The sequence below is a fragment of the Colletotrichum destructivum genome, chromosome 2 (assembly GCF_034447905.1).
Source record: "Colletotrichum destructivum chromosome 2, complete sequence".
NCBI classification, from domain to species: Eukaryota; Fungi; Ascomycota; class Sordariomycetes; order Glomerellales; family Glomerellaceae; genus Colletotrichum; species Colletotrichum destructivum.
In genome coordinates this window covers 1,642,802-1,665,112 of record NC_085897.1, presented here as the reverse complement: position 1 = coordinate 1,665,112, position 22,311 = coordinate 1,642,802, and the positions used below count along the sequence as shown (strand labels likewise).

The window sequence follows — 22,311 nt, the reverse complement described above, 5'->3', positions numbered from 1 at the left end:
CGGGAGGGTCAGAGAGAGGAAGGGAATATCCGGCGCTACTCTACTGCCGTCGATGCGGTGCAACAATGAAGATGACGATGACAGGTCCGGTCTAGAGGCCCCGCCGCCACCATTGCACGCGTCAATTATCTGGCTTTATTCAGGTCCAACCAAGCCTTGCTTGAAGACCCTCAAAAAGGAAGACGCGTTTGTGCCGCATGAACTGCGCACAGGACACAAGCTGCCGTTTTCGGCCGGGTGACAGTCGACAGTGCGCAGCAGCAAAGTGTGGCTGGTGCTAACTAACTATGGGGAAAGAAGAAAGAAGGAATGTCTCGCCGAGGAGACGCGCAACGCGTTCCCCACACATGGATTCCTAAAAGGTTATTGTTGCCGTGGTCACTACGCTACAGTAAAGAAACATCAGTAAGATTCGTATGTACTCCTTATTGGAAAGCCCCATGACGGAGACCACCTAGAGTAGGAGGACATTGGGAGCCGCTCAAAGTGGTTCATGACGGAGGGCTGCTCCGACGGCTTCCTGACGGTGCGGCCCATATGCATCAGGGGCATGCGGAGAGCGCCGTTCCTGAAAGGATTTGACGGCATGGTTTGCAGAGTCGTTTTCTCATCACCCGTGGACTCGAGTCGAGAAAGCAACGCGATGAGCCCAGAAACGTCGGATATGAAGGCTGAGGCCAGGGTTCAACGGACTGTCGCAATGTCAGGGGCATGCCCGTCAGCCGCGCCGTGGTCTTCAGCCATCGTCCGCAGGCACTCTGTCTTGGATGGGTTGACAATTTCGAAAGGCTAGAAAGTGAGGAGCGTTTCAAGTGACTGACGTTTCCCCGATCTCACTTGCGGCAGATGTACTAAGCCTGTCGGCATGATTGGATCAAGTTAACAATTCTCTGTCATCCCCCCCTCCCCCGAACTGACGCCGGAGTCTCGAAACACACTGTAGTCGTCATCTCTGTGTCTATTCGTAGCCGGTGGAGCTCTTTGAACGAGGACGCGTTTGCTCTTGTGTTCAGCTTTGCCCCAGATGCCCCGTCAGGTAAGGCAGAATTCAAGCTTCGAGCGACGGGGCCATAGTCGGCGAAAAAGTCATAGTTGTCGGGATATGCTTGACGAGGGTTAAACTGAGGACGAGTTTCGTCATCCGCGGATCCTCAGAGCAGCGAATCACGCTCCGTGCTGCCATCTGAAGGTGAAAGCATCTGGAGTCGATCGAATTGATGAAAATGAGAGGTTACGCGGTGTATACCCAATAAGTACGGAACATTCCGTACAGTAGCAATGAATGTGGCCGAGTCGCATTCCATCCGTCATCTTGGTGCAAGTGGAGGAGACGACGTGGAATCAGAGATGCAGCAATCAGATGCAGGGTGAGGATGGAGGGGCGGGGAGGGAAATACTTGGCCTCACTAGAACCCAGCTAGCACGGCCAAGTACCGTAGCGCTAAAAACCACAAGTACCTTACCGTAGGTACCTAAGGTATCTTCCTAGATGCCATCTTCTCAGGTACCTTACCTACCTATCTACCTAGGGTCCGGAGGTATCAGGCTTGTACGTACGTGCTTCGAGTTCCGGAGAGAGACTCACACAGTGAATAAATAGTGCCGAACTACCTACAGTACCTTGACTACCTAGGTAGATAAGCTTATAGATACCCAAGGTATCTACCTAGGTAGTGATGCGTGAGTGCGGTCAGCGTTGAGCACTGAAGGGTTCCATTTCTCAAAACTACCTAATGGGAGAAACCTGTCGATAGAGGTTAGTGAGCTATCCACCCCAGATCCCCGTCGGAGGCTACCACGGCGCCTAGCCCGTTCCGGAGGCTCGGACAGGCTCTGGGATGGCACGGATATCAGGGCCTACGTAACGCTCTTTTAATCATTGTTCCGCTGTCGTGCCGCCCCCTTGGCCCTGCCCTCTTGCATTGGCAATTGGCATGCATTCCCAGTCCCACGGGAGGGAGGTCCCTTCTCAACGGCGCGAGAAATTGGATCCCTGGTCCATTACGGACTTCCCATTGCACCGCCTACACAAACCTATCTGTTCGTACCTACCCACCTCAGGCCTGTCCTGCACGTCTAAGTATGGCGATGCTGCACCGAGCCTGCGCCCGCATTGCTCCGTCAGCGGCGGCGGAGAGGAGCTTTCCGCTGCCCGATTCTCAGTCAAGTCCTCACCCCGAATCCGAAGGTAGGCCAGCGGTGAACTTGGTTACCAAGGTGGCGGCAGGGCATATGCCATCTAGCCACATACGCCACGAGTCAAGCCGACGGATGGTCCAATTGACCTTGCGCCATCACCTGAGCCGACCCGATCGGCAGTGCAGGGCGGTTTACCATCTGCTCTGATATCTCTCACATTAATCGTTCTCAAAAGACCATGTGGCGGGCCACGGACTGACACCCCCAGAGGAGTCGAGACGACAGACAACTGGAGCGAGCTTCACCTGTCGGCCCTGGACCAGATGACATATGGACAAGGGGTTTGGCTGAACATGGGGACATGCCCACTGCAGCATCTCCGATTGCTGCAATATGAAAGGTCCCATCGACGCTCGCACGCGGCAGAACGCATGGTTTTTGTCGGCTCGGGAGCTTGTCTGGAAGCAGCCGTCTGCGGGATAAATCGACGACTTGCCGGCCCACCTCCACATCAACAAAGTCGTCCTCTGAGGCACTCGCTGGTGTCGTCTGATGATATGCATCCGAGATGAAATCAGCCTCAGACGATATGTACTCCGTACAACATGCATCTCGGTAGACCGTACGTACCTAGATGGGGGCCATCCATGCCTTCTGCTTCTCAGACGCTCCAGCCGGGTGGCGTAGACGGGAAGAGCGAGAGAGTCTTCGGTCCTTGAAGCCTTGGTCACAACAAAATACAACTGTCTGCAGAAACACTCACGAGACCAGGCTTTGTGTATTTGTCTGCAGCATAGAGCAGCAACCTGGCAGCATTACCAAGCATCTACCTTCGCGCAAAAGCGTCTCGACAACGTACGTCGATGTCGTCCCAATGCCTCGGCCGGGATCTAGGTCTGGTCTATCTAGGCCTGCCGTCTGGGTTTTGTTCTCCAGTTCGCCGTTCGCTCTCGTCCTCCCCTGCATGATACCTCCAGCCCTGGTCGCTCCACCAAAAGCAACCAACGCCCGAGTTTTGGGTTTCGAAGCTCTGGCAGCTCGAGCCTTTCCCCTTTGAGGTTCAGCGCCGGCCAGAGGATGACGAGGCCACCCCCCGGATCGCTGTCTGAAGTCGTTCTCCCATGTCCGCTCTCCCCTTTCAATATGTCCAGCCGTCGACCCCAAATAAAGTCATCGCCAGCGGCCGACGTACTTCACTGTGGCGTGGAGATGATACCACGAGGAGTATCGTCCCTGCCTGACGCGGCACTTGACCACTCGTCCCCAAATCAGTCCCCCCTTCTGGTTTTTTTTATCGTCCTACAGCACAGCGCCGCCCCTAAAGATCCATGGGATCCACGAGATCCACGGACTCCTCGTCCGCGCGCTCATGCGCCTCGCGCAGGTCGCTACCTTGGGGTACGTACCTGCCTAGGTATTCGAGGTAGTTATCCACCTGGTTGGCCGGCCCCGACCAACACACCTGTGCCTGCCTTACCTCACGTTGAGGTACTATTACTGCTACTTACTTCTTACTACTTTGTACTTTTAACGATTAATTCCACCTCTTGACTCGATCAAAATACTACAATTACCTGACTTCTACTCTTACGGCTGCTCCTCGAGGAGATCGGTTCAAGGCCCCGATAAGTTAACCTAGAGAGTCAAAGCCCACCGCACCGGCCAAGTCCCCAGTCCCCATTCCTACTCCCAATTCCAGACAGACGAGTTCTTGTCTTGGCTGCAGCCGCTTACCTTTTTGGCGGCTGCTTTCTGTGCCTTGCCAGCCCTTGGCTCATATTTCCTTCTTATCCCCCTCCCGATTACCTCCCACATCGGATCTATCCTTCCAGAGCCCAGATTTGCAAAACCCTTTCCCCCCCCCTTCTCTCTCCCTAGCATTCAACCACTCCCAACCCCTCCCCCTACATCATTCTGCCGACATTGCCGCTGCTGGCGTTAGCAGCCGCCCAAGTCCCTCCGACCGCATCCTACCGGCGCCGTTGGCCATCCTCGGCCGGTTGCCGGACCCGCTCCGGCCTTGCTACTATACTTGGAGAGAGACATGGACGGCGGTCGCCACAATACAATGCAGACCCGAGCCGCTGGTAACGATGAGCAGAGAGCTTCCGCCCCCGGTAGGACCAACATCATCGCCTCGACAGCCCCTTCTCCCAATGCCACCATTGTAGTCTCGGCCCCCTCGTACAACCCTACTGGTCCCCCCCAATCCGTCTCGCCATCGCCAGTACCCCCATCACAGTCGAACCAAACCTCTAATCCCACATCAGCCCCGGCTACTCAAAGCCATGCTGCCACCGCCAGTCTCTACCAGTGCGCTCACTGTCAACGACGCTACTCCCGTCCCGAGCATCTAGCCCGCCACATTCAGACGCACACCCTCGGCAAGAGGTTCGCGTGTCAGATATGCGGCAAGGCCTTTGCTCGCCAAGATCTGCTCAAACGCCACGTCGCCAACCACGAGAACGACAACGACCCTAACAAGAAGAGACGTCGCACCGACACGTCCCCTGGTGCCGGTCGCGTCTCTCATGCCTGTCGACCTTGCGCAACCGCTCGCGTCAAGTGCGAGGAAGTTAAGCCTTGCACCCGATGCCGTAATCGCAATCTGAACTGTGAATACACGTCCACCGAAGCTGGTTCTGCAGCTGCTATGCACCTTCTTCACCTGTCTGGGAACCCTCACGCGACAACTTCGACGCCCGGCTCTCTCGCCACCTCCCCTTCCCAGTCTGCCTATGACAGCAGCCCCTCGGCGGCTTATCAGCAGCATCCTCAGCATGCCATGCTGCCGCCCAAGCACGAGAATGGCCCATTAGGCCCGGCCCATCACGTCAAGTTGGAAACTGGCCCTCTTTCTACGCAAGAAAACCACGCCATGGACCGGGCCGGCAACGGGGCAGTCATGGTGAACTTTGAGATTGGCAACCCGGGCGTCGACATGACTTTGCCCTTCTCTGATTTCCTCCAAAACGTCATCTACGAGCCAGAAATGGACGCTTCGAGAATAACGGAAGCCCAGGGCCTCGCCGTCCTAGACTTTTGCGACAACTCGAATCTGGAGCTGAACGAGGTGGACTTTGGCCTTCTGGATCACTGGAACATGGACGGCATGGGCAACACCGGATCGAACCAAAGCTTTACGCCCCGCACCGACGACTCCATCGACCTGGTCCAGATGCGACAGACACTGGTCAAGGTCTGGACGGAATCGCCGTGGCAGTGGGCACCCAACAAGCTCGACTCCGGGTATGTAGAACACCCAAACTTCTCCGTACCGTCCGACGATACGAGCAGCGCCGCCTTCCAAGAGAGCCGAATGAAACACGCGAGAATCGTTAGGGACAAACTGGATCAGTCGGGTCGCGACCAGATTCTGGCGATTGTCTTGTCGACCTGCAAGAACGACAACATCATGAGCCGTGTCGCTTCATCGTTTCCGTCACTCGAGGTCATGGACAGCTTGATCCACATCTTTCTGGCGTCGCACTTTTGCCAGACGTCGCAATGGATTCACCACGGTTCTTTCTCCATGAATTCGCAGTGGCCAGAGTGGCTTGCCGTCGCGGCCTCGGCTGGGGCGACCCTCACTCCAGTTCAAACCTTGCGCAAGTTTGGCTTTGCCCTGCAAGAGGCGGTCCGAGTTACCATTCCGGCAAGGTTCGAGGACGCCAACACGTCGATCGAAAACATGGGCTTGGTGCAGACCTTGATCTTGGGCCAGGACATCGGTCTGTGGAGCGGCAACCGACGCAAGATGGAGATCGCCGAGTGTCATCTTTTGATTCCCATCACAGTAAGTATCGCTTTCTGCCCGCTATTCAAAGACCTCTTCGCTCATGCTACGAACAGATGATGAGATATCGCGGTAAATTCCAGCGAGCATCGTATCCCGTCATCGAAGTCAATATGTCAGACGAAGGCGAGATTCTCGAGAACAAATGGAAGGTCTGGTGCGAGCGTGAGTCATGGAAAAGGTAAGCTTATACTTGTGTCGTCTGGGATAACATTGACCCCCTCCCCCTTCTTTCTTTTGCTGACTGACGCATTTAGACTTCTTTTCCACTGCTTCGTGCGAGACGCTCAGACCTCCATGACTGCACTCACTAACCCCTCCATGTCGTACTCAGAACTCACCTTGCCCCTCCCCGAGGCCAAGGAGCTGTGGTTCGCGAGGTCGGCGGCCGAGTGGAAGATGCACTATCTCGAGCGTACCGCTGGGCAAAGCAAGCGCCCTCCGTCGATCGGCGATCTTTTTAGAGACATCGAGCTCCTTGCGACGAATCGGCAACGGTTGGATCTGCAGTTCGCAATCTCGATATACCTGCATGGCTACTGGGCTCTCATTCTCGAGTACCTCCAGCTTTGTTCCGTCTTGCGCACCCGGACTTGGCTGAACAACTCTGGAGGGAAGTCGGAAGAGATGCTCCGTTCCAGGCATGCCGAGCTTTGCAAAGACCTTCAGAGCTTCCTGCTGGTGACATCCGACTGGCACGAGATGCTCTCGACCCAGGAGAGCCTGGTGTTGCATCTTCTCATGATGAACCTGCACCTTTCGTTGAACGACCTGCAGCTGTTCTCGGGCAAAGAGGGCGAGGACCAAGCACGCCGAGTGTTTGGCGATCTTCGCGACTGGTCACAAAGCGCTGAGGCGCGCCAATCGCTCTGGCACGCGGGTCAAATTTTGCGCCAAGCCAAAATGTTCCCGCAGGGCCATCTAAAGGACTTTTACGCCGTGGCCGTTCACCATGCAGCGCTGGCGTGCTGGACACACGGCGTGGTTTCAAAGGCCAGCGGTAAGCAGCCGGTTCCGTACGAGCAGGAGAAGGTCTTCCTGGACGGCAACGAGTCGAATCTAGTGCATCGCTTCATTGGGTTCAACCAGGGCCGCCCAGTGATACTCGGCCCCATGAGCAGGGCCGGGGCCACCGAGGCGTCTCTCGACGATCCCAAGGCGTGCATGGAGGTCGCTCAGGAGATCCTCCGGGCCAACTTTCGAGAATCGACGGATCTCCACCCGCCAATCGTTGAGAACCTGTGCCTGCTGATCAAGCAGCTGGGCCACGCTGCTTGGGCAGTGAGCGTGGAATAATGATATCATGTCATTTGTCGTGAGCACAACTGCGCAACTTCTCCCATTTTTTCTTCTCCTTTTTTCGCAATGGAGTCTATAGCGGACGGTGGACAACTGTGTATACCCCTGTACCAAAAAGCACCTGTTTACGGCGTTGAAAGGGTGTTGCATTGCATGCTTTATTGTCGAAGCATAACCCCTGGAGTTGTATTGAGTCTGAGTGGCTACAATGTCAAAAGTCTTGGCTTCTACATCATGGCTGAGAAAGTTGTGCTCGGTTTTCTTCTCTGTTGTGCTTCCCGGTCGTATATTAACCCCCATCTTCCATTGCACAGGGCCTATTTTGCCGGTCTTCCCGACTCAGTGATCCTGCAACCGTCGGACTAGCCCCACATCACCGATTAAGTGTGAACAGTGAACTACCTTGTAAACACAAACATCACATGGAGCCGGAAAACAAACGCGACTCGGCCAGAATTTGTTCGACCTAGATTTTCACGTCTTATGGAGAATATTTCAAGCACAGTTGGCGCTGTTTAGGGGTCATCGTAGCAAACCAGCTGGGGATTCCCGTCATCGGAAACACCGACAATCATTCGATCAGTACGTGCACTCCGTTGCAACTGCCCCTTCTGCACCCCATATGGAGGGTGCTATAGGGTTCCCGGATAGACTGCTCTGCCTCTGTACACTCTGGGCCAATGTCTGAGTTGTAAACCTGTGCCATACGATGTACATCTTTGTGCGCTGCTTAGAGGATCAGTTGAAAAGGAGACAGGATGACATTCTGCCCGATCGGCCACGAGTCATATGCTGTGCCGGGATCATAGCTCTTCTAAATAGCTGATGATGTATGCTCGTCCATTGACGAGTAGGTTTCCCTGACGAGCACCCAAGAGAGCAACCCTCCAACCCTAACATATTAGCAGAGCCTGAGTGGAAAATTATTTTATGGTTTACATAGTACACCCAGCTGAGGTTTTCTGTCTGTTTTCTTTTTCGTACCCCCGGCAGGGTGAACGCTCGGGGTCTCATGGAGACAAAACACGCGAGACCGAGCTTTTGTCGATATTTTCCCCCCTCCTGATGATGGTTCTGGAAGGCCTTGGGGCCTAGGCGACTGACGCAGGCCTAGTAGGGTTCAGGGGTTGCCCCCGGTCTTGGGACAACACCCCTGGTCAAACTCATCGTTGCCGACCGGGGAGATAGCACGATTGGACTTAAACACACTTGCACAGATACATGGGTGCCTAACTACCCGACAAAGAGGGACTGGGGAGCAAAAGGGGAGCTCTTACCGATCCTGAAGGCCATCTCTCAACACGTTTCTGGCGTGCTGGCACTTTGGTGATTTACAACCATACGCAGAGGGAGCATTGCCCTGTCGCAACGTAATGCAAAGTGATTGCGAAATCTTGGGCCGAGAATCGCTGGTCCAAGATGATGTCAGGGTTGCATTGGTCGGGGTCACGGGTTCCAGGCACAGGGAGAACCCGGAACGTCTAGTCGGGGCGACGGAGGCTTGCAGGACGTTGTCGCTGTGTATCCGTAGTAAGTCTTGACTTGCGGTTGTGAGAACGACCATAGGCGCCTCGCAGGTGCACCGTCTTCTAGCGAGGCACGTCGCGTAGGGTCAGCCCGAGTCAGAACCCTCAAGGCGATGGCTGCTCCGCGTTTGGGATCTTTGACTTCAGCTTCATCTAGCGAAACTAGATGAAGACGGGCTACTCCGTACAGACCTTGGCCAGCCGATTGTGCACGGGAGGCCTCCACTTTTGACGGAGCCACGCGGGACAGAGAGATACATAGTACATAGGTAGGTTATCATGGCAGTCGTAGCACAAGATACACAGCACGAACACAGTGTGTTCCCAGAGCCACGTGGGCCCAGTGAGAGGGAATCCGTCGCGCGCCAAGGAAGACTAGGGGAGACCCCCATTCACAAAGCCGACGTGGGGGGGAAGGGGGCCGCTGATCTCTACGCAACATTTCCGCTCTACACCGAACACCGAGTTTGGTCATCATCAGTCTTACTCCGTTGCACATCCGCAACTTACGACAGCGTGCCAGGCTCGTCAGGCTGTAGCCGCATCAGCTGCGGTGTTCGTCGCGGTTCTCCCCCTTCAAAGCAAAGGTCGGATTGCCTGTAGTAGAGCTCGAACGGAGCTCCGGGAGCTCTCCTTCCCCGCCCGCCCTTCCGCTCCGGACCATCCGGAGTCCAGGTCTATCGGGCCTCTGGTTTTCTCAAGACGTCTCAAACACCCTCAAACACCCGCCGCTCACGCAAATAACATTCACCATGTACTCCCTTTTCAGTTCGGCTGTCGAACCGCGAACAGCGACAATCATCGCCACGACCGTCGTTGCCACGCTCTCCGTCCTCTCCCTTGCCCGGCTCGCACTCTACCCCAAATGGGGCACCGCCATTTCCAACCCGCTCAAGACCAAGATCCCCACGCTTGAGGCCGATGAGGTCAAGAAACTGCCCTACCATCCGGACTCTTTCCCGGGGGCCCGGGACGTCGAGACACCGGTGAGTTCCTTTCTCGGCAATCCTCCTCCCTTGGGAGACGGCGATGCAACCCATAATAGGATGTCCTAGCTGACACACAACCCCATAGTACGGCTCCATCCGCATCTACGAATGGGGCCCCACTACTGGCCCCAAGGTCATTCTCATCCACGGCATCACTACCTCCTGCATGACCCTGGGCCCCATCGCCCACGCCCTCGCCGCCCGCGGCTGCCGTGTCATGCTCTTCGACCTCTTCGGCCGTGGCTTCTCCGACGGCGTCGGCGACCTCCCCCATGACGCTCGGCTATACACCACGCAGGTTCTGCTCGCCCTCGCCTCCTCGCCGCTCGCCTGGTCCGGCACGAGCTCCATCCGGGTCATAGGCTACTCCCTCGGCGGCGCCATCGCCGCCTCCTTCGCCGCCGCGTTCCCGCATATGGTCGAGAGCCTCGTGCTCCTCGCACCCGCGGGTCTCATCCGCGCCGAGAACTTTGGCGTTCTCGCCCAGCTGACGTTCCAGTCGGGTCTCGTCCCTGAGCGGATCCTCGCCGCCCTCACGCGCAAGAGGCTGCAGAAGCCGCTGGCGGGCAAGCGCTCAAACGCCGTCGCCGAGGAAGACGACCCGGCGGAGACATTCGTCGACATCGCGGCCGCGGAGGTTTCGGGACCCAAGGGCACTGCCGATGGCGAGGACGTACAGGTCGAGCGGAAGGTGCGCGAGTACGTCCCCTGGATGGTGGCGCATCACGAGGGCTTCGTGCCGGCGTTCATGTCGTGCGCGCGGTGGGCGCCGCTGACGGGGCAGCACGAGACGTGGCGCGCGTTGGGGAAGAGGGTGAAGGGGACGACGGCCGTATTCATTGGCAGGACGGATGAGGTCATCGACGTCAGGCACTATGTCAAGGACGGGCTGCCGTTGTTGGGCGGCAAGGAGAATGTGCTGTGGAAGGTTCTTCCTGGCGGTCATGATTTCGTGATGACCAAGACAGAGTTCATTATGCGCGAGTTGGACTCGTTGTGGGGCTTTGAAGGTGCGGTAATGAGGTAATGAAAGCGACTTTGGGTTTGCGACAACTGGCAAAGACAGGCGGACAGACATAGAAGGGTGCGCAAACTCGGACACTTGGATCGCGGAAAGGCATTACAGACGAACCGGTGGGGAGGGCATATCCTCGGGTTTCATCAGCATACGTCAATACTACAGCATTGGAATTTCATGGAATTTCAAGGTCGTCCGTCTGCCCATGTTTGCCAAAAGGGTCTTGTGTTGTGTTTTCTGTTTTCCAACCACAGTAAGCATCAAAAAAACTTAAGGGGACTTTGGTCTGGTGTAAGCAATCCAAATGTTTTGGCCCAACAAACAGGAGCATCTACCGGATAGAGTTCGCTCATTGCAGCTGTCGGGAAAACGACGATTGAAACACGGGTGACGGATAACATTCTACTGTTGAGCACTGTGACTCCAGCTAAGCTTAGGTGCTTCCAATGGATTACTGCCCATCCCGAAGAAGGACATTCCTAGGTAGTCCAAGCACTACACGATACACGCCGATAAATGAACGATACGAGCTGTTTCGCGGCTTCGCAAATGATCGTGCCCACAAGGCCAGTCGGCTGTGTGTGAAGCCAGCCAACAGCCTATGGGCCTTTTAGTTTCTTGAGAGTGTCTCCACCATGTGGTTTTCCTGCCGGCTTCACTCACGCCCTCTGGGGCCTGCTCTGCTGGATGGCCTCCTCCTGGACTAACACTAAACAAACAGGAGGCATCTTGATGCAAACGTCGAAGAGTACGAGGACAAAAGTAGAGCAGTGCGAACTGACTCTCCTCTCCCCCTATGATCCGGAGTCATATTCTGGGGATCTGCGAGTGCTACTCTATCGGTCGAGCGCCTGGCTGTGACACTGCAAGAAAGTCAGTAACGTCTCTCGAACGAATCACCCAGATGGCGAACTTACCATGTGCCAATACACCCCCTTCTTCTTCAGCAGCTCCGAGTGGCTGCCCTTCTCCAGCAGCTTGCCTTCTCCCAGGACGAAGATGACATCTGCATTCTGCACCGTCGCGAGACGATGAGCAACAACCAACATGGTGCGGCCCTTTCCTGCTTTCTCAAAGGCAGCCTGGACCAACTTCTCTGACTCGGAGTCTAGAGAGCTCGTCGCTTCATCAAGGAGCAGAATATTTGGGTTTCTGATGAGCGCGCGAGCAATGGCCACTCGCTGCTTCTGGCCACCGGACAGAGAGACTCCCTTGCTGCCAATGTCTGTGCTGTAACCCTCCGGAAGGGAGATGATGAAGTCGTGAATGGAAGCATCGCGACATACCTGATACAACTGTTCGTCGGTCACAGCTTTGTCGTCCACTCCTAAAAGGATGTTCTCCCGGATTGTCCCCTGGAACAAGGTGGGTTCCTGGGCCACCAACGACAGCTGCTTCCGGTACTCGTAAACGTTGACGTCGTTGATATTCTTACCGTTGCAAAGGATAGCCCCCTTTTGCACGTCATAGAAGCGCTCCATCAATGAGACAATGCTCGTCTTGCCGCAGCCAGATGCCCCAACGAGAGCAGCGAACTGACCTTTCTCGACGGTCAGACTGAGCCCCTTGAAAACAGAGACGTCACGAGTCGGGTACTTGAAATGGATGTCGCGCAACTCGATCTGGACACCTCCATCGGCGTCTGGGATCTTCTCTGTGGCCGGAATGAGGTCCTGGTTTCTGGACTTGCGCATGTTGAGTATCCGGTTCGAAGCTCCTGTAACCTGAGCTGCGTTGGGCCCGAAACTGAGACCTTGACCTGCAGCCTCGGCGCCCTGGAACACTGCCATAAAAGAGATGAAAAATGTTTGAGGGCTGTATTCTCCAGAGGCCAGCAGCCGGCTTCCATACCAGAATATGAGAGCCTGGCAGGCCAAAGAAACTGAGTCTGAGAATCCGAAAACGAAGCTGTTCCACCTGGCTTTCTTGAAAGCATGGTTGACGTGACTTTTAAGGAGATCCTCGTATCGCGAGCATGTGGTGTCTTCCAAGGTCAGTGCCGACACGGTTCGGAAAGCTCCAATGGATTCAGCGGCGAACTTGGAGCTCTCGGCGAACACCGCCGCGTTCATCTTGTCGAATTCGATCTCGTACTTGAATCGAAGATAGCCAGCTAGTATACTGATGGGCATTGTGACGCAGAGGGCAACCAAGGCAATCTTCCATCCGAATGCAAAGGCGATGACTAGAGTGCCAATGATGTTGAAGATTGCCGTGTACACCATGGCCATGTTGATGCCGAGCAGCTCTTCCAGCTGCTTGGGGTCACCGGCTACCCTTGCGGTCAGGCTGCCGTGGGCATTCTCCTCCTCGTCGTAAAACGAGGTCTTCTGGAACAGGATGGCCTCGAAGTATTGCTGCCTGTAAGCTGCGCAGATGAAATGTGACAAGTGAGTCGACACGAATCCCATGAAGAAGTACGACAAGCCGACACCGATAGCCAGCACAGCCCACATGAGCGACCAAAAGTTGCTGTCGCTACGGATCTTGTCCGGGCTGTTTTCGGGGTTGAAAACCACTATGACCTTTGCAAACAGCCAGGCCTGCAGAGGAGTTCCGGCCGCACAGCAAGCTGCGAAGACTACAGTCAAAATGCAGAGCAGCCAGCGGTCTCGCTGCTCGTAGAGCAACAGGCCGAAGCTCTGGAATATGTTGCGGTTCGTTGCTTCGGTCTTCTGGCGTGTGCTGTCGACCTCCACTCTTGTGGCGCTCTTCTCTCGGGCTAGAACTGCGTCCAGCTCTTCCTTCTTATTGTCATTGTTGTTGTCTTCCGTTTGGTCACCGAGTGAAAGCTGTTGAGCGTGAACCAGCCCATAGTACACTCCCTCGTCATCCTCGAGAAGGCTCTCGTGGGTGCCTTGTTCAACCACCTTGCCTTTCTTCAGGACAACAATCCGATCGGCTTGTTTGATGGTCGAAAGACGATGAGCAATGGTAATCGTCGTCCGATTTTTAGAGACCTTGTCGAGGGCAGCTTGAACAATCCTCTCCCCCCGGACATCAATGGCACTGGTGGCCTCGTCCAGTATAACAATCTTCGGCTTCCGAACGATGCTTCGAGCAATTGCAATGCGCTGGCGTTGGCCACCAGAAAGCTTTGCTCCACTATCACCAACTTGAGTGTCATACCCCTATAGCTGCAGGTTAGCCTACGTGCCCTCCAAAACGACGAGCAACTTACATCCGGCAGGCGGTCGATGAACTCATCTGCAAACGATTCCTGGCAAGCCTCCTTGACAAGCTCCCTCCTCTTTTCTTCGGGTTCGTCTTCCCATTGGGAACCAATAAGACCGTAGGCGACATTCTTGAAGATGGTGTCGTTGAACAAGAAAGGCTCTTGCTGGACCAAACCGATCTGAGACCGCCACCATTTCAGCTCGATATCGTCGAGAGCATGCCCAGAGGTGGTGATAGAACCCTTCAGTTCAACGGCAGCTCCAGTTTCCTCGGTTTTGGATATCTCCTCCTTGTCCGAATCATCTCTGACCTTCTTTTTTCCTTTCGTCTTCTGGGTTTCTTTCGTCTTGTCCTTTTCGATTGTCTTGGCGATAACGTGCTGGTCTTGCAGGGTGTACCAGCGCTCAATCAGGCCCACTATGGTACTCTTGCCCGAGCCCGAGGGCCCGACGATGGCTGTGACTTTGCCAGCCTCGATGGTCAGGTCCAAGCCATCCAAGACTTTGACGTGCGGTCGGCTTGGATAAGCGAAGGTGACGCCCTTGAATTCAATATTCTGGTTGGCGGAAACCTGGGGGTCCTTCAGCTCACCGGTTCTCGGACGGGGAGCGTCAATGACAGTGAGGAACTCGCATGCTGCTACCATTGCCTTGCTGATGGCAAGCAGAGGTGTACTGATACGCTCGAGAGACATGACGACGAGCATGACCGACATCAGGACGCTGTTCCGTAGGTTAGTGGGTGTATCCTATAGCGCCTTGATGTTGCTTACATGATAACCTCGCCAACATTGTTGACTCGTCCGTCCACCCAGGAATGTGTACCATACCAGAAGGCAAGACCAAATGCACCGAAGAGAGCAAAGAACTATGTGTGGTCAGGTCATCCCATCGATTCTAGACGAGGGAGAAGGACATACGACAAGACCGAACTGAAGTGCTATCAAAGGAGCCGTAGATTGGCCCTTCTGTCGCGCAACAGTAACCCAGTGCGCATAGCGAGCAGCAACGCGGTTTTCCGCGCCACAAGCGGTGACGATTCGGATGCTTGAAAACGCCTCACTAGCGACAGCTGAAGCCTTACCCTCCGCTTTTGTCATCTGAGTGTGGCCTTTGATGACGAAAGGCAGCAGGACCGCCAGGACAAATAAAATGAACAGGATGACAGATGCTGTAACAAGAGTTAGGGACCAGCTGTAGATGAAAGCCACGATGATAGCTGTCCAGATAGTGCCGTTGAACTCGAGAAAGACCCCGAGTTTTTCTGATATGCCGATCTGAAGGGTGTTGGCGGTGGAGGTGATGGTGGCAGCCGCCGCCCCAGCCGGCATCGAATCGAGTACGTGGATAGTCTGGCCAAAAAGACGTTGGAGGTAGTGTAAGCGGATGGCGGCGGACAACCGAATCCCGATCATCCGGAAGCCAAACTTGTTGATGTAGTTAAGTATCCATCGAGCCAAGAACAAAATGAAGAGGTAGAGGGCCTGTCTGTCAGCGACTCTCTTGAAGTCATCTGCTGTGGTTGTGGCACCGAATGCATTGAACTGGCTGATGAGCTGACCGAAGACGACTATATCCCCATAAAGGTCAGATCAAATAAGGGGAAGCAGAGCTGTCGCGGCTCACTGTTCATCAATGGCAAGGTAGTGCCGGCAGCAATCGAAGCAAGACCGGCAGCGAAGTACGCAAAAATGTCCCACTTTGTGGCATATGTGAAGACGCGTAGGTAGTCTTTGAAAGTGGGCTCTCGCTCGGGTCTAATCTTGACTTCGGGAGTCGGCTCCTCGTTACTGATGGATGTGGAGTGCTTCGTATTGTTCTTGTCGTCAACGAGAGTGAAGGTCGCTGGCGGTAACCCATCTGGCGGGGCGGTGCCTGTATTAGCAGCGCTCATGACGAATTCCTTGCGGATGGAGCTCGTGAGGGCATAGCCTTTGGGGGTTGTGTTCGAGAAGGTATGTCTTGACCGGAAAGCGTGGAACGGGCGAGGTCGAAAACAGCACGAATCAGAGTACGGCCAATTAGAAGATGCTTTTAGATGTGCGGAAAAGGCGAGCGTGGGAGCAAGAGACGAGGATGGTTGGCAGCGTGTTTATACGTGCGTGGCTTACCTGACGAATACGCTAGGAGAGCAGATAGATGACGGGCAATAAGTGCCTCACAAAGACGCATAGATGCCAAATGCAGAGACAAGGCAGACAGTCACCGTAAACTTCCATCTTTGATCCCTCGTAAATTCGTATCGTACACACTCCAAGTTCGAATATTTACGAGCCGTGCAGTAGTGAGTGAGGCACCGCCGGTAGGCAAACCCCAGAGACACTTACCTACCTACCTAGGTACTTAGTGGAGCTGACCAGTTGACCCTACACCAGCGAACCGGAACACAGAAATGGGTCCACTTTCGGATGGATATTTGTCCCGCTTAGGAACGATCTATCAAACACACGCGCCACTATCCGCCCTTAGACTAGGTGCTTGCTGAGGCCCTTCCCTTGAGTTTAATTGGAGTCCAATTGCTTGTGAAAACGACATCCAAGAGTACGTATACAAAATACAGCAATTGGAGTTTCCCGGATGTTCTTTTCTTGAACCATCACAGCTTCTGGACCATTTTCATCCCAAAGTTTTATCTTTATATCGGACGAGCTCGATCCGGCATCATTTGGCACGTAGACGCGACAGTACTCTCTACTGCAATAGCCCAAAACCGAATACGCGGGCTCCGTCCGTTTTACTGCTACACCGCACAGTGACTTGTCCAGCCAATGTAAGCAATCATTGATTTAACAGCTGCCCTGGTTTTTGTAGCCTATCAGCGTTCGAGTCGTAATTCGCCTAAAACAGTTAGCGCGGCCTTGCAATTTCGACCCAAACCCACCGCGGACGACGTAAAATAGTTCATTATACGGGCCGTGCATCGGCGAGGAAGCCATTGTCGACAGGTAGGCAGTCCATCCAGATACCGTAATACAATGATGATTTTCTTTCTTGTGTCCTTAATCATGACTCATTCCCGACATGATCACATCAAGCCCCTGTCTAGAGACGTGGCACATACTTCCAACAAGTTTCAATCCGTCCTGAGGCGTACCCTGGTAAGATGGCACTCTGCTGACCCCATGTGCGAGCGCCACCGAAGTGCCCGCTACTGCCTACAGCCACTTGCGGCTTGTCGCTCTGACAAAAGATGCATTTCCACCCGGATTCATTGGCTTGTGGTTGCCAAAAATGAGAGATAGACAACAACATGTGTTGCGTCACTCGTGTGCCCAAGGTGTTACAGCAGACAGTAACTGCTGGTAAGTTTGTGGTTAAAAGGGTGTTTTTTTCGCCGGCGACTCAGGCCGTTAGTTGGGGGCCCATAAAGGTCAGGCGTCACTCATGTGCCTAAGTACATATCTCGGCGAATCGACAAGTAGGAGGCAAGGTACCTACGGTCTTCCCGGTCCCTAACCAATGCAACCAGTCAGCCGTTATGTGGCGTGGTGATCCGTCCTCTCGGAGTCGGATTTTAGGCAATACCCCGACTGTACAGGTTCCAAAGCCGCCTGCCGTCCGGTACGGAGCAAAACGGGTCGGAAGCTGTTTCGAGCACCACACAATTGGGATGAGATGAAGAGTGGTCGGTGTTTTGAAAAGGAGGACTAAAGTCATCTCCAGTATCTGAACGTCATTAAGAAATTGACACCTCTTTCGATGCAAGGTAGGTCGATAGCATTCGGTGTATCCGTGCTCTTCCACATGGATAATAGAATCCGATCAACAGGGTCTCAAGGGCACATCTCAGCCAGTGAGTTGGACAGTAACTTAACTTAACTGCAAGTCCACCCCAACGTTGTGTCCAAGACGCTGGTGTGACATGTCAGAATGGAGAAAATGTCCAGAGGTCAAAGCAGGATGCCGCTGTGAGAAAAGGAGCTGTTCGCCGTGATTCGGTGATCGAGTTGACGCTGTGACTGAGTATCCGCCGTTGCCGGAAGAACTCCCGGCAACGGCCAGCCTTATCACTAGGGCAGGGATCTGCCATGATTGATACGACAACGTCATTGGGCGCGCATGTGTTGTACATCCCCGTCCAGTCGCAGCCTTGCAGCTGTTTTTTGACCTCACAAATCCCCCCTCCCCTCCCACCCCCAAAACAGTCGTAAGTCAGTCGGGCCCCTCCAAAACTTGCGATTGAGTCACCCACCAAGATTCCCCGCGGGCCGTTTTTACTACCTTAAATCGGGTTCCCCTCTGCGCAATTGGAAGCCAGGTGAATGCAGATCCAGGTGAAGGTTTTCTCGAGGTCCGCCCGACCGGCCTACCGACTGACTTTTCTTTCTCAAAGCCCAATTCCACCTCCTCTTTGGCTTAAAAGCAGCATCGTCGCCCGAAGCAGACCCAGTTGTCGCGCAATTTCTTCGTCGCCCTTTCGTTACCAGATCGATAGCGAACAGTTACCCACCATGGCGCCCAAATCGAAGTTCGAGCTGAAGACCCCCAAGGGCACCAAGGACTGTCAGTCACCACCCCGTCGCTGTCTGCGCCTAGATGTTGAAAGATCGTACGCCGCGACTAACACAATGTCATGCTCAAGGGTTCGGCAAGGACATGCTTATCCGCGAGAAGATTTTCTCGCAACTGAAGGGCGTTTTCCAAAAGCATGGTGGCATGGAACTTGACACCCCCGTTTTCGAGCTGAAGGAGATTTTGTCCGGCAAGGTACGACATCTGTGTTTACCCCTTCCTCCACCCACGAGTGACGCATACGAACCCCGCGATCCACTTCAAACCTCGATTTCATGCAAGATATTAATCAACACTCCTGTGAGTAGTACGGCGAAGACTCAAAGCTCATCTACGACCTTGCCGACCAGGGTGGTGAGCTCACCTCCCTGAGATACGATTTGACAGTCCCTTTCGCACGATGGCTCGCCATGAACAAGGACATTCAGAGCGTCAAGCGCTACCACATTTCAAAGGTCTATCGCCGGTAGGTCTCACACCGGCTTTGCCATCATATCTGCGCGGGTAGCTGACGTCCCATAGTGACCAGCCTGCCATGAACAAGGGCCGCATGCGCGAATTCTACCAGTGCGATTTCGACATCGCCGGCACCTACGACTCTATGCTCCCGGACGCCGAAATCATCCGAATCGTCGTCGAGGTCTTTGAAGGCCTCGGCTGGAACGGAAACTACACCATCAAACTCAACCACCGCAAGATCCTCGACGGTATTTTCGAGGTGTGCGGTGTGCCCGAAGACAAGATCCGGACGATATCATCCGCCGTTGACAAGCTCGATAAGCTCCCCTGGGCGGATGTTCGTAAGGAAATGACTGAAGAGAAGGGTCTGGACGGAGAGGTTGCGGACAGAATCGGCGAGTGGGTAGTCCAAAAGGGTAAGCAGGACCTGCTCCGCAAACTGCAGCGGGATGACAAGCTCTCGGCCAACGCCTCCATGAAGGCCGGCATGGCTGACCTGGAGCTCCTGTTCAACTACCTCGAGGCCTTCGGTGCCCTTGACAGAGTGTCGTTTGACCTCTCTCTTGCCCGTGGCCTGGACTACTACACGGGCGTCATCTATGAAGTTGTCACGGAAGGATCAGCACCTGCTGCTATCCCTGACGCGGACGACAAGACAGTCAAGTCCAAGAAGAAGAGCAAGAGCAAGGACAAGGACGACGAGGACCGCTCTGACGATCCTAGCGTCGGTGTTGGCAGTGTCGCCGCCGGTGGACGGTAAGCAGCATGGCAATGCTTCCAATTGTAGTTCTCAGCCTGCTAACCCGAGACCAGCTATGACAATCTTGTCGGCATGTTCTCTGGCAAAACCCAGATTCCATGCGTTGGTGTAAGTCCCCGTCAGCAAAGCAAAGCAGGCCCAAATTCTGACGTCAAAATAGGTTTCTTTTGGCATTGAAAGAATATTCAGCATCACCAAGGCCAGGATGCAGGCCGAGAGCGAAGCCCCTCAAAGCACGGTTGACGTCTTTGTCATGTCCTTAGGATCCAAGGCCGGTCTGATCAAAGAGCGACTTGAGGTCTGCTCGAAGCTGTGGGATGCGGGCGTCAAGGTGAGAATGGCAAAACATGCAGACTTGACTTGAGTCAAATAGGGAACCGACGCTGACACCGCATCGAACTTGCCAGGCCGAGTTTCTGTACAAAGTAAAGCCCAAGCTGCCGCCGCAGTTCAAGGCAGCGGAATCCAACGCGACGCCGTTTGCCATCATCCTCGGCGATGACGAGGTGCAGAAGGGTGTAGTCCGGATCAAGGAGCTGGGTCTGCCCGAGGGCCACCCTCAGAAGGACGGCGAGCTTGTTGATATGGCGTCGCTCGTCCCTGAGGTGCAAAAGCGTCTGTCACGAAAGCGCGAGCTTGATGGCCTCGCCAGACAGGCCGAGGGCCTGAGGGTCGTAGGTGGTATGCGGGGTGAGGACATCAAGCCAGCATCTGCGTCGGCCAAGGTGGTTGAGGAGCCCGCCGCTGGTTCTGCCGCCGCTGCTCCGGAGGGAGAGAAGCTTGCGGAGACGACCGAGGAGAGTAAACCCGCGCCGAACGCATAGGCGGATGGCGAATGAATCACTAGAAAGCAAAAACAAAATAGACAACTGGGAAATCATCTCTGCTATCACACCCAAAGCGGTGGTTGTCTGTTTATTTTCGAACAAGATTCCTTCTTTGGCACCGGATTTAAATTTAACCTCGTGTCGTCTATTTCGAGCTGTCGCCATGATTAGGTAGGAGGACTGACCGGTCAAGCGTAGCGTCTGATGCCTCTTTGTACCGCCGCGTAGGTAAGGTGAGCATAGACGATGGATGTCCTGTCCCCCTGAAGGATTCGACACAAAGGGGAAGCTCGGCTTCAACGGCCAAGGAAGCTCTAGCGAGGCAGCAACGATGGGATTGTCAGGCACAGAAAGCCAAGGGCGTCGTCGCACCATGGGGCCTCTAGTGCTGAAGTCAATGCGCGCAAGCAAGCCAGACAGGTGGTCAATGCCCATCGAGCCTCAAGAGATGAATGGCCGGACGAAGGAGACCGGTCTGTTTTCTTTTGGACCCAGGAACATGCTCGCGTCCCCGACTACAGATTGATCAGGAGAGATCTTGAGTTCTGCAATTTCGGAAGAGGAACCTTCACCAATTCAAAGTTGAGATCACCAAACCTCGAATCCAGGATGCTCTTCAGGTGATTACGTGGTGCTGGTCCGCGCGATCTGGGTTGCTCTTCCCCTCACGACCAACCCTGGCTCGGCCCGCATAGACATTAACGATAAGGAAGCAAGTAAGCGAGGGAAGGGGGTTCAAGGGATTCCTAGTCGTGAACCCCGCTGACATCGCGATCAGTTGACAAGGGCTTTGGTCGAGGTTGATAAGGGCGGACCTGGTAGGGACCACTGACAGCGCGAAGGAGAATAGATAGAAATCTGTTGCGAAACAGTCGACGCCGACCGTCGTTCCTGGCGAAGTATGAATCGGAGGCTGCATGAAGAGGCTGACGGATGACTGATGTGGTGTGGTTTCCGCCCGCTACTGCAGCAGCATGGACCGGACCTAGGTGCAGCAACCGTTCATCTGAACTTAAGGTATTATTCCTTCGGAGTCAATTTTTTCTCTCCGTCGTGCCTGGTTGGTCAAGGTTGCGAACCTACAATTCATTCCTCAACCGTAGAACCAGGTTACTCGCATGTGGCATAGACCTTAAGCAAGTCCTTCAATTGACAGATATGCCTGTCTCCTTGTTGCATGACATTTTGCCCAAACAATTACCAACGACACAAGACCAAGCTTCGCGAGGCCTCGAACGTGGGTGGACGAATTACCATGCTTTTCGATCTTGCGGTGAGGACCAGAAGGGTGGCACGGAGGCCCAAGGTGCAGATATTGCAACGGTGATAGGGATTGGAGGTGCATGCTGTCTGTAATTTTTTGTATGTATTTTTTGTTTTGGTATTGACAGAGAGACCTGTGCGCGTGATTACTAGTAGAGTCGCATTGCATTGGTGGTGAGGTACGGTGAGGGGAAGGTAATGTTTCGTTTCGGTCCCAATTCTTTCGATGATGCGGGTCCGTAGTCCGTGAGATAGCGCTCAGACCTCCACCTCAACCCCGTTTGCCTTCGGACGAGTGTGCTCTCGGATACCCAGTCGTTGTTTGTTTTGTCCGAGGTTCGAGGGCACGAGAACGAGCACGAGCTGAACTGAACAGCTGGAGCGTTGGTCGGATGTGAAACAGGATGATGCGAGTTGATGATTTTGACAGGGGCCTCGAGCAGTGTTTGGCAACTGATTCGCGTGGAGGCGGTCCGGCCGGTCGGGGTGGTGCGGTGGTTGAACCAAAGTTCCACCCCTTTCCTTTTTCGTAACTTATGATCTCTCG

At 54.5% G+C, this 22,311-nt stretch overlaps 4 protein-coding genes across 4 annotated transcripts; 3 read left to right on the top strand and 1 right to left on the bottom strand.

The window, feature by feature from the left end:
* Positions 1 to 3,565: 3,565 nt before the first annotated feature.
* Positions 3,566 to 7,434, top strand: CDEST_02707 (uncharacterized protein). Its single transcript, XM_062918866.1, has 3 exons — positions 3,566 to 5,935; positions 5,992 to 6,116; positions 6,193 to 7,434. The coding sequence occupies exons 1-3, from the start codon at positions 4,184 to 4,186 to the stop codon at positions 7,229 to 7,231; spliced, it is 2,916 nt and encodes a 971-aa protein (XP_062774917.1). The 5' UTR covers positions 3,566 to 4,183; the 3' UTR covers positions 7,232 to 7,434.
* Positions 7,435 to 9,206: 1,772 nt separating this feature from the next.
* CDEST_02706 (Putative alpha/beta hydrolase-1, serine aminopeptidase, S33) lies at positions 9,207 to 11,023 on the top strand. Its single transcript, XM_062918865.1, has 2 exons — positions 9,207 to 9,746; positions 9,835 to 11,023. The coding sequence occupies exons 1-2, from the start codon at positions 9,513 to 9,515 to the stop codon at positions 10,774 to 10,776; spliced, it is 1,176 nt and encodes a 391-aa protein (XP_062774916.1). The 5' UTR covers positions 9,207 to 9,512; the 3' UTR covers positions 10,777 to 11,023.
* Position 11,024: 1 nt separating this feature from the next.
* CDEST_02705 (Putative Type 1 protein exporter) lies at positions 11,025 to 16,217 on the bottom strand. Its single transcript, XM_062918864.1, has 6 exons — positions 15,570 to 16,217; positions 14,864 to 15,513; positions 14,717 to 14,811; positions 13,949 to 14,666; positions 11,685 to 13,898; positions 11,025 to 11,630 (listed from the first exon to the last, which is right to left on the bottom strand). Exons 1-6 carry the CDS (start codon positions 15,835 to 15,837, stop codon positions 11,604 to 11,606), a joined length of 3,972 nt encoding a protein of 1,323 aa, XP_062774915.1. The 5' UTR covers positions 15,838 to 16,217; the 3' UTR covers positions 11,025 to 11,603.
* A 1,855-nt stretch (positions 16,218 to 18,072) lies between these two features.
* CDEST_02704 (Class II Aminoacyl-tRNA synthetase/Biotinyl protein ligase (BPL) and lipoyl protein ligase (LPL)) lies at positions 18,073 to 20,643 on the top strand. The gene is made up of 7 exons (XM_062918863.1): positions 18,073 to 18,446; positions 18,526 to 18,650; positions 18,764 to 18,921; positions 18,978 to 19,670; positions 19,728 to 19,782; positions 19,835 to 20,005; positions 20,082 to 20,643. The coding sequence occupies exons 1-7, from the start codon at positions 18,206 to 18,208 to the stop codon at positions 20,496 to 20,498; spliced, it is 1,860 nt and encodes a 619-aa protein (XP_062774914.1). The 5' UTR covers positions 18,073 to 18,205; the 3' UTR covers positions 20,499 to 20,643.
* The last annotated feature ends 1,668 nt before the right edge of the window (positions 20,644 to 22,311 follow it).

What these genes read in the sequence shown, in the direction of transcription:
- CDEST_02707 (XM_062918866.1), top strand. Translation starts at nt 4,184, where the DNA reads ATGGACGGCGGTCGCCACAATACAATGCAGACCCGAGCCGCTGGTAAC. An exon ending in ATCTTTTGATTCCCATCACA is followed by an intron (nt 5,936 to 5,991) that starts GTAAGTATCGCT and finishes TGCTACGAACAG; the next exon opens with ATGATGAGATATCGCGGTAA. An exon ending in GAGCGTGAGTCATGGAAAAG is followed by an intron (nt 6,117 to 6,192) that starts GTAAGCTTATAC and finishes TGACGCATTTAG; the next exon opens with ACTTCTTTTCCACTGCTTCG.
- CDEST_02704 (XM_062918863.1), top strand. Translation starts at nt 18,206, where the DNA reads ATGCAGATCCAGGTGAAGGTTTTCTCGAGGTCCGCCCGACCGGCCTAC. An exon ending in ATTTCAAAGGTCTATCGCCG is followed by an intron (nt 18,922 to 18,977) that starts GTAGGTCTCACA and finishes GACGTCCCATAG; the next exon opens with TGACCAGCCTGCCATGAACA. An exon ending in CCCAGATTCCATGCGTTGGT is followed by an intron (nt 19,783 to 19,834) that starts GTAAGTCCCCGT and finishes ACGTCAAAATAG; the next exon opens with GTTTCTTTTGGCATTGAAAG.
- CDEST_02705 (XM_062918864.1), bottom strand. Translation starts at nt 15,837, where the DNA reads ATGAGCGCTGCTAATACAGGCACCGCCCCGCCAGATGGGTTACCGCCA. An exon ending in TACCTTGCCATTGATGAACA is followed by an intron (nt 15,514 to 15,569) that starts GTGAGCCGCGAC and finishes ATGGGGATATAG; the next exon opens with TCGTCTTCGGTCAGCTCATC. An exon ending in AGGGGGTGTATTGGCACATG is followed by an intron (nt 11,631 to 11,684) that starts GTAAGTTCGCCA and finishes ACTTTCTTGCAG; the next exon opens with TGTCACAGCCAGGCGCTCGA.
- CDEST_02706 (XM_062918865.1), top strand. Translation starts at nt 9,513, where the DNA reads ATGTACTCCCTTTTCAGTTCGGCTGTCGAACCGCGAACAGCGACAATC. An exon ending in CCCGGGACGTCGAGACACCG is followed by an intron (nt 9,747 to 9,834) that starts GTGAGTTCCTTT and finishes ACAACCCCATAG; the next exon opens with TACGGCTCCATCCGCATCTA.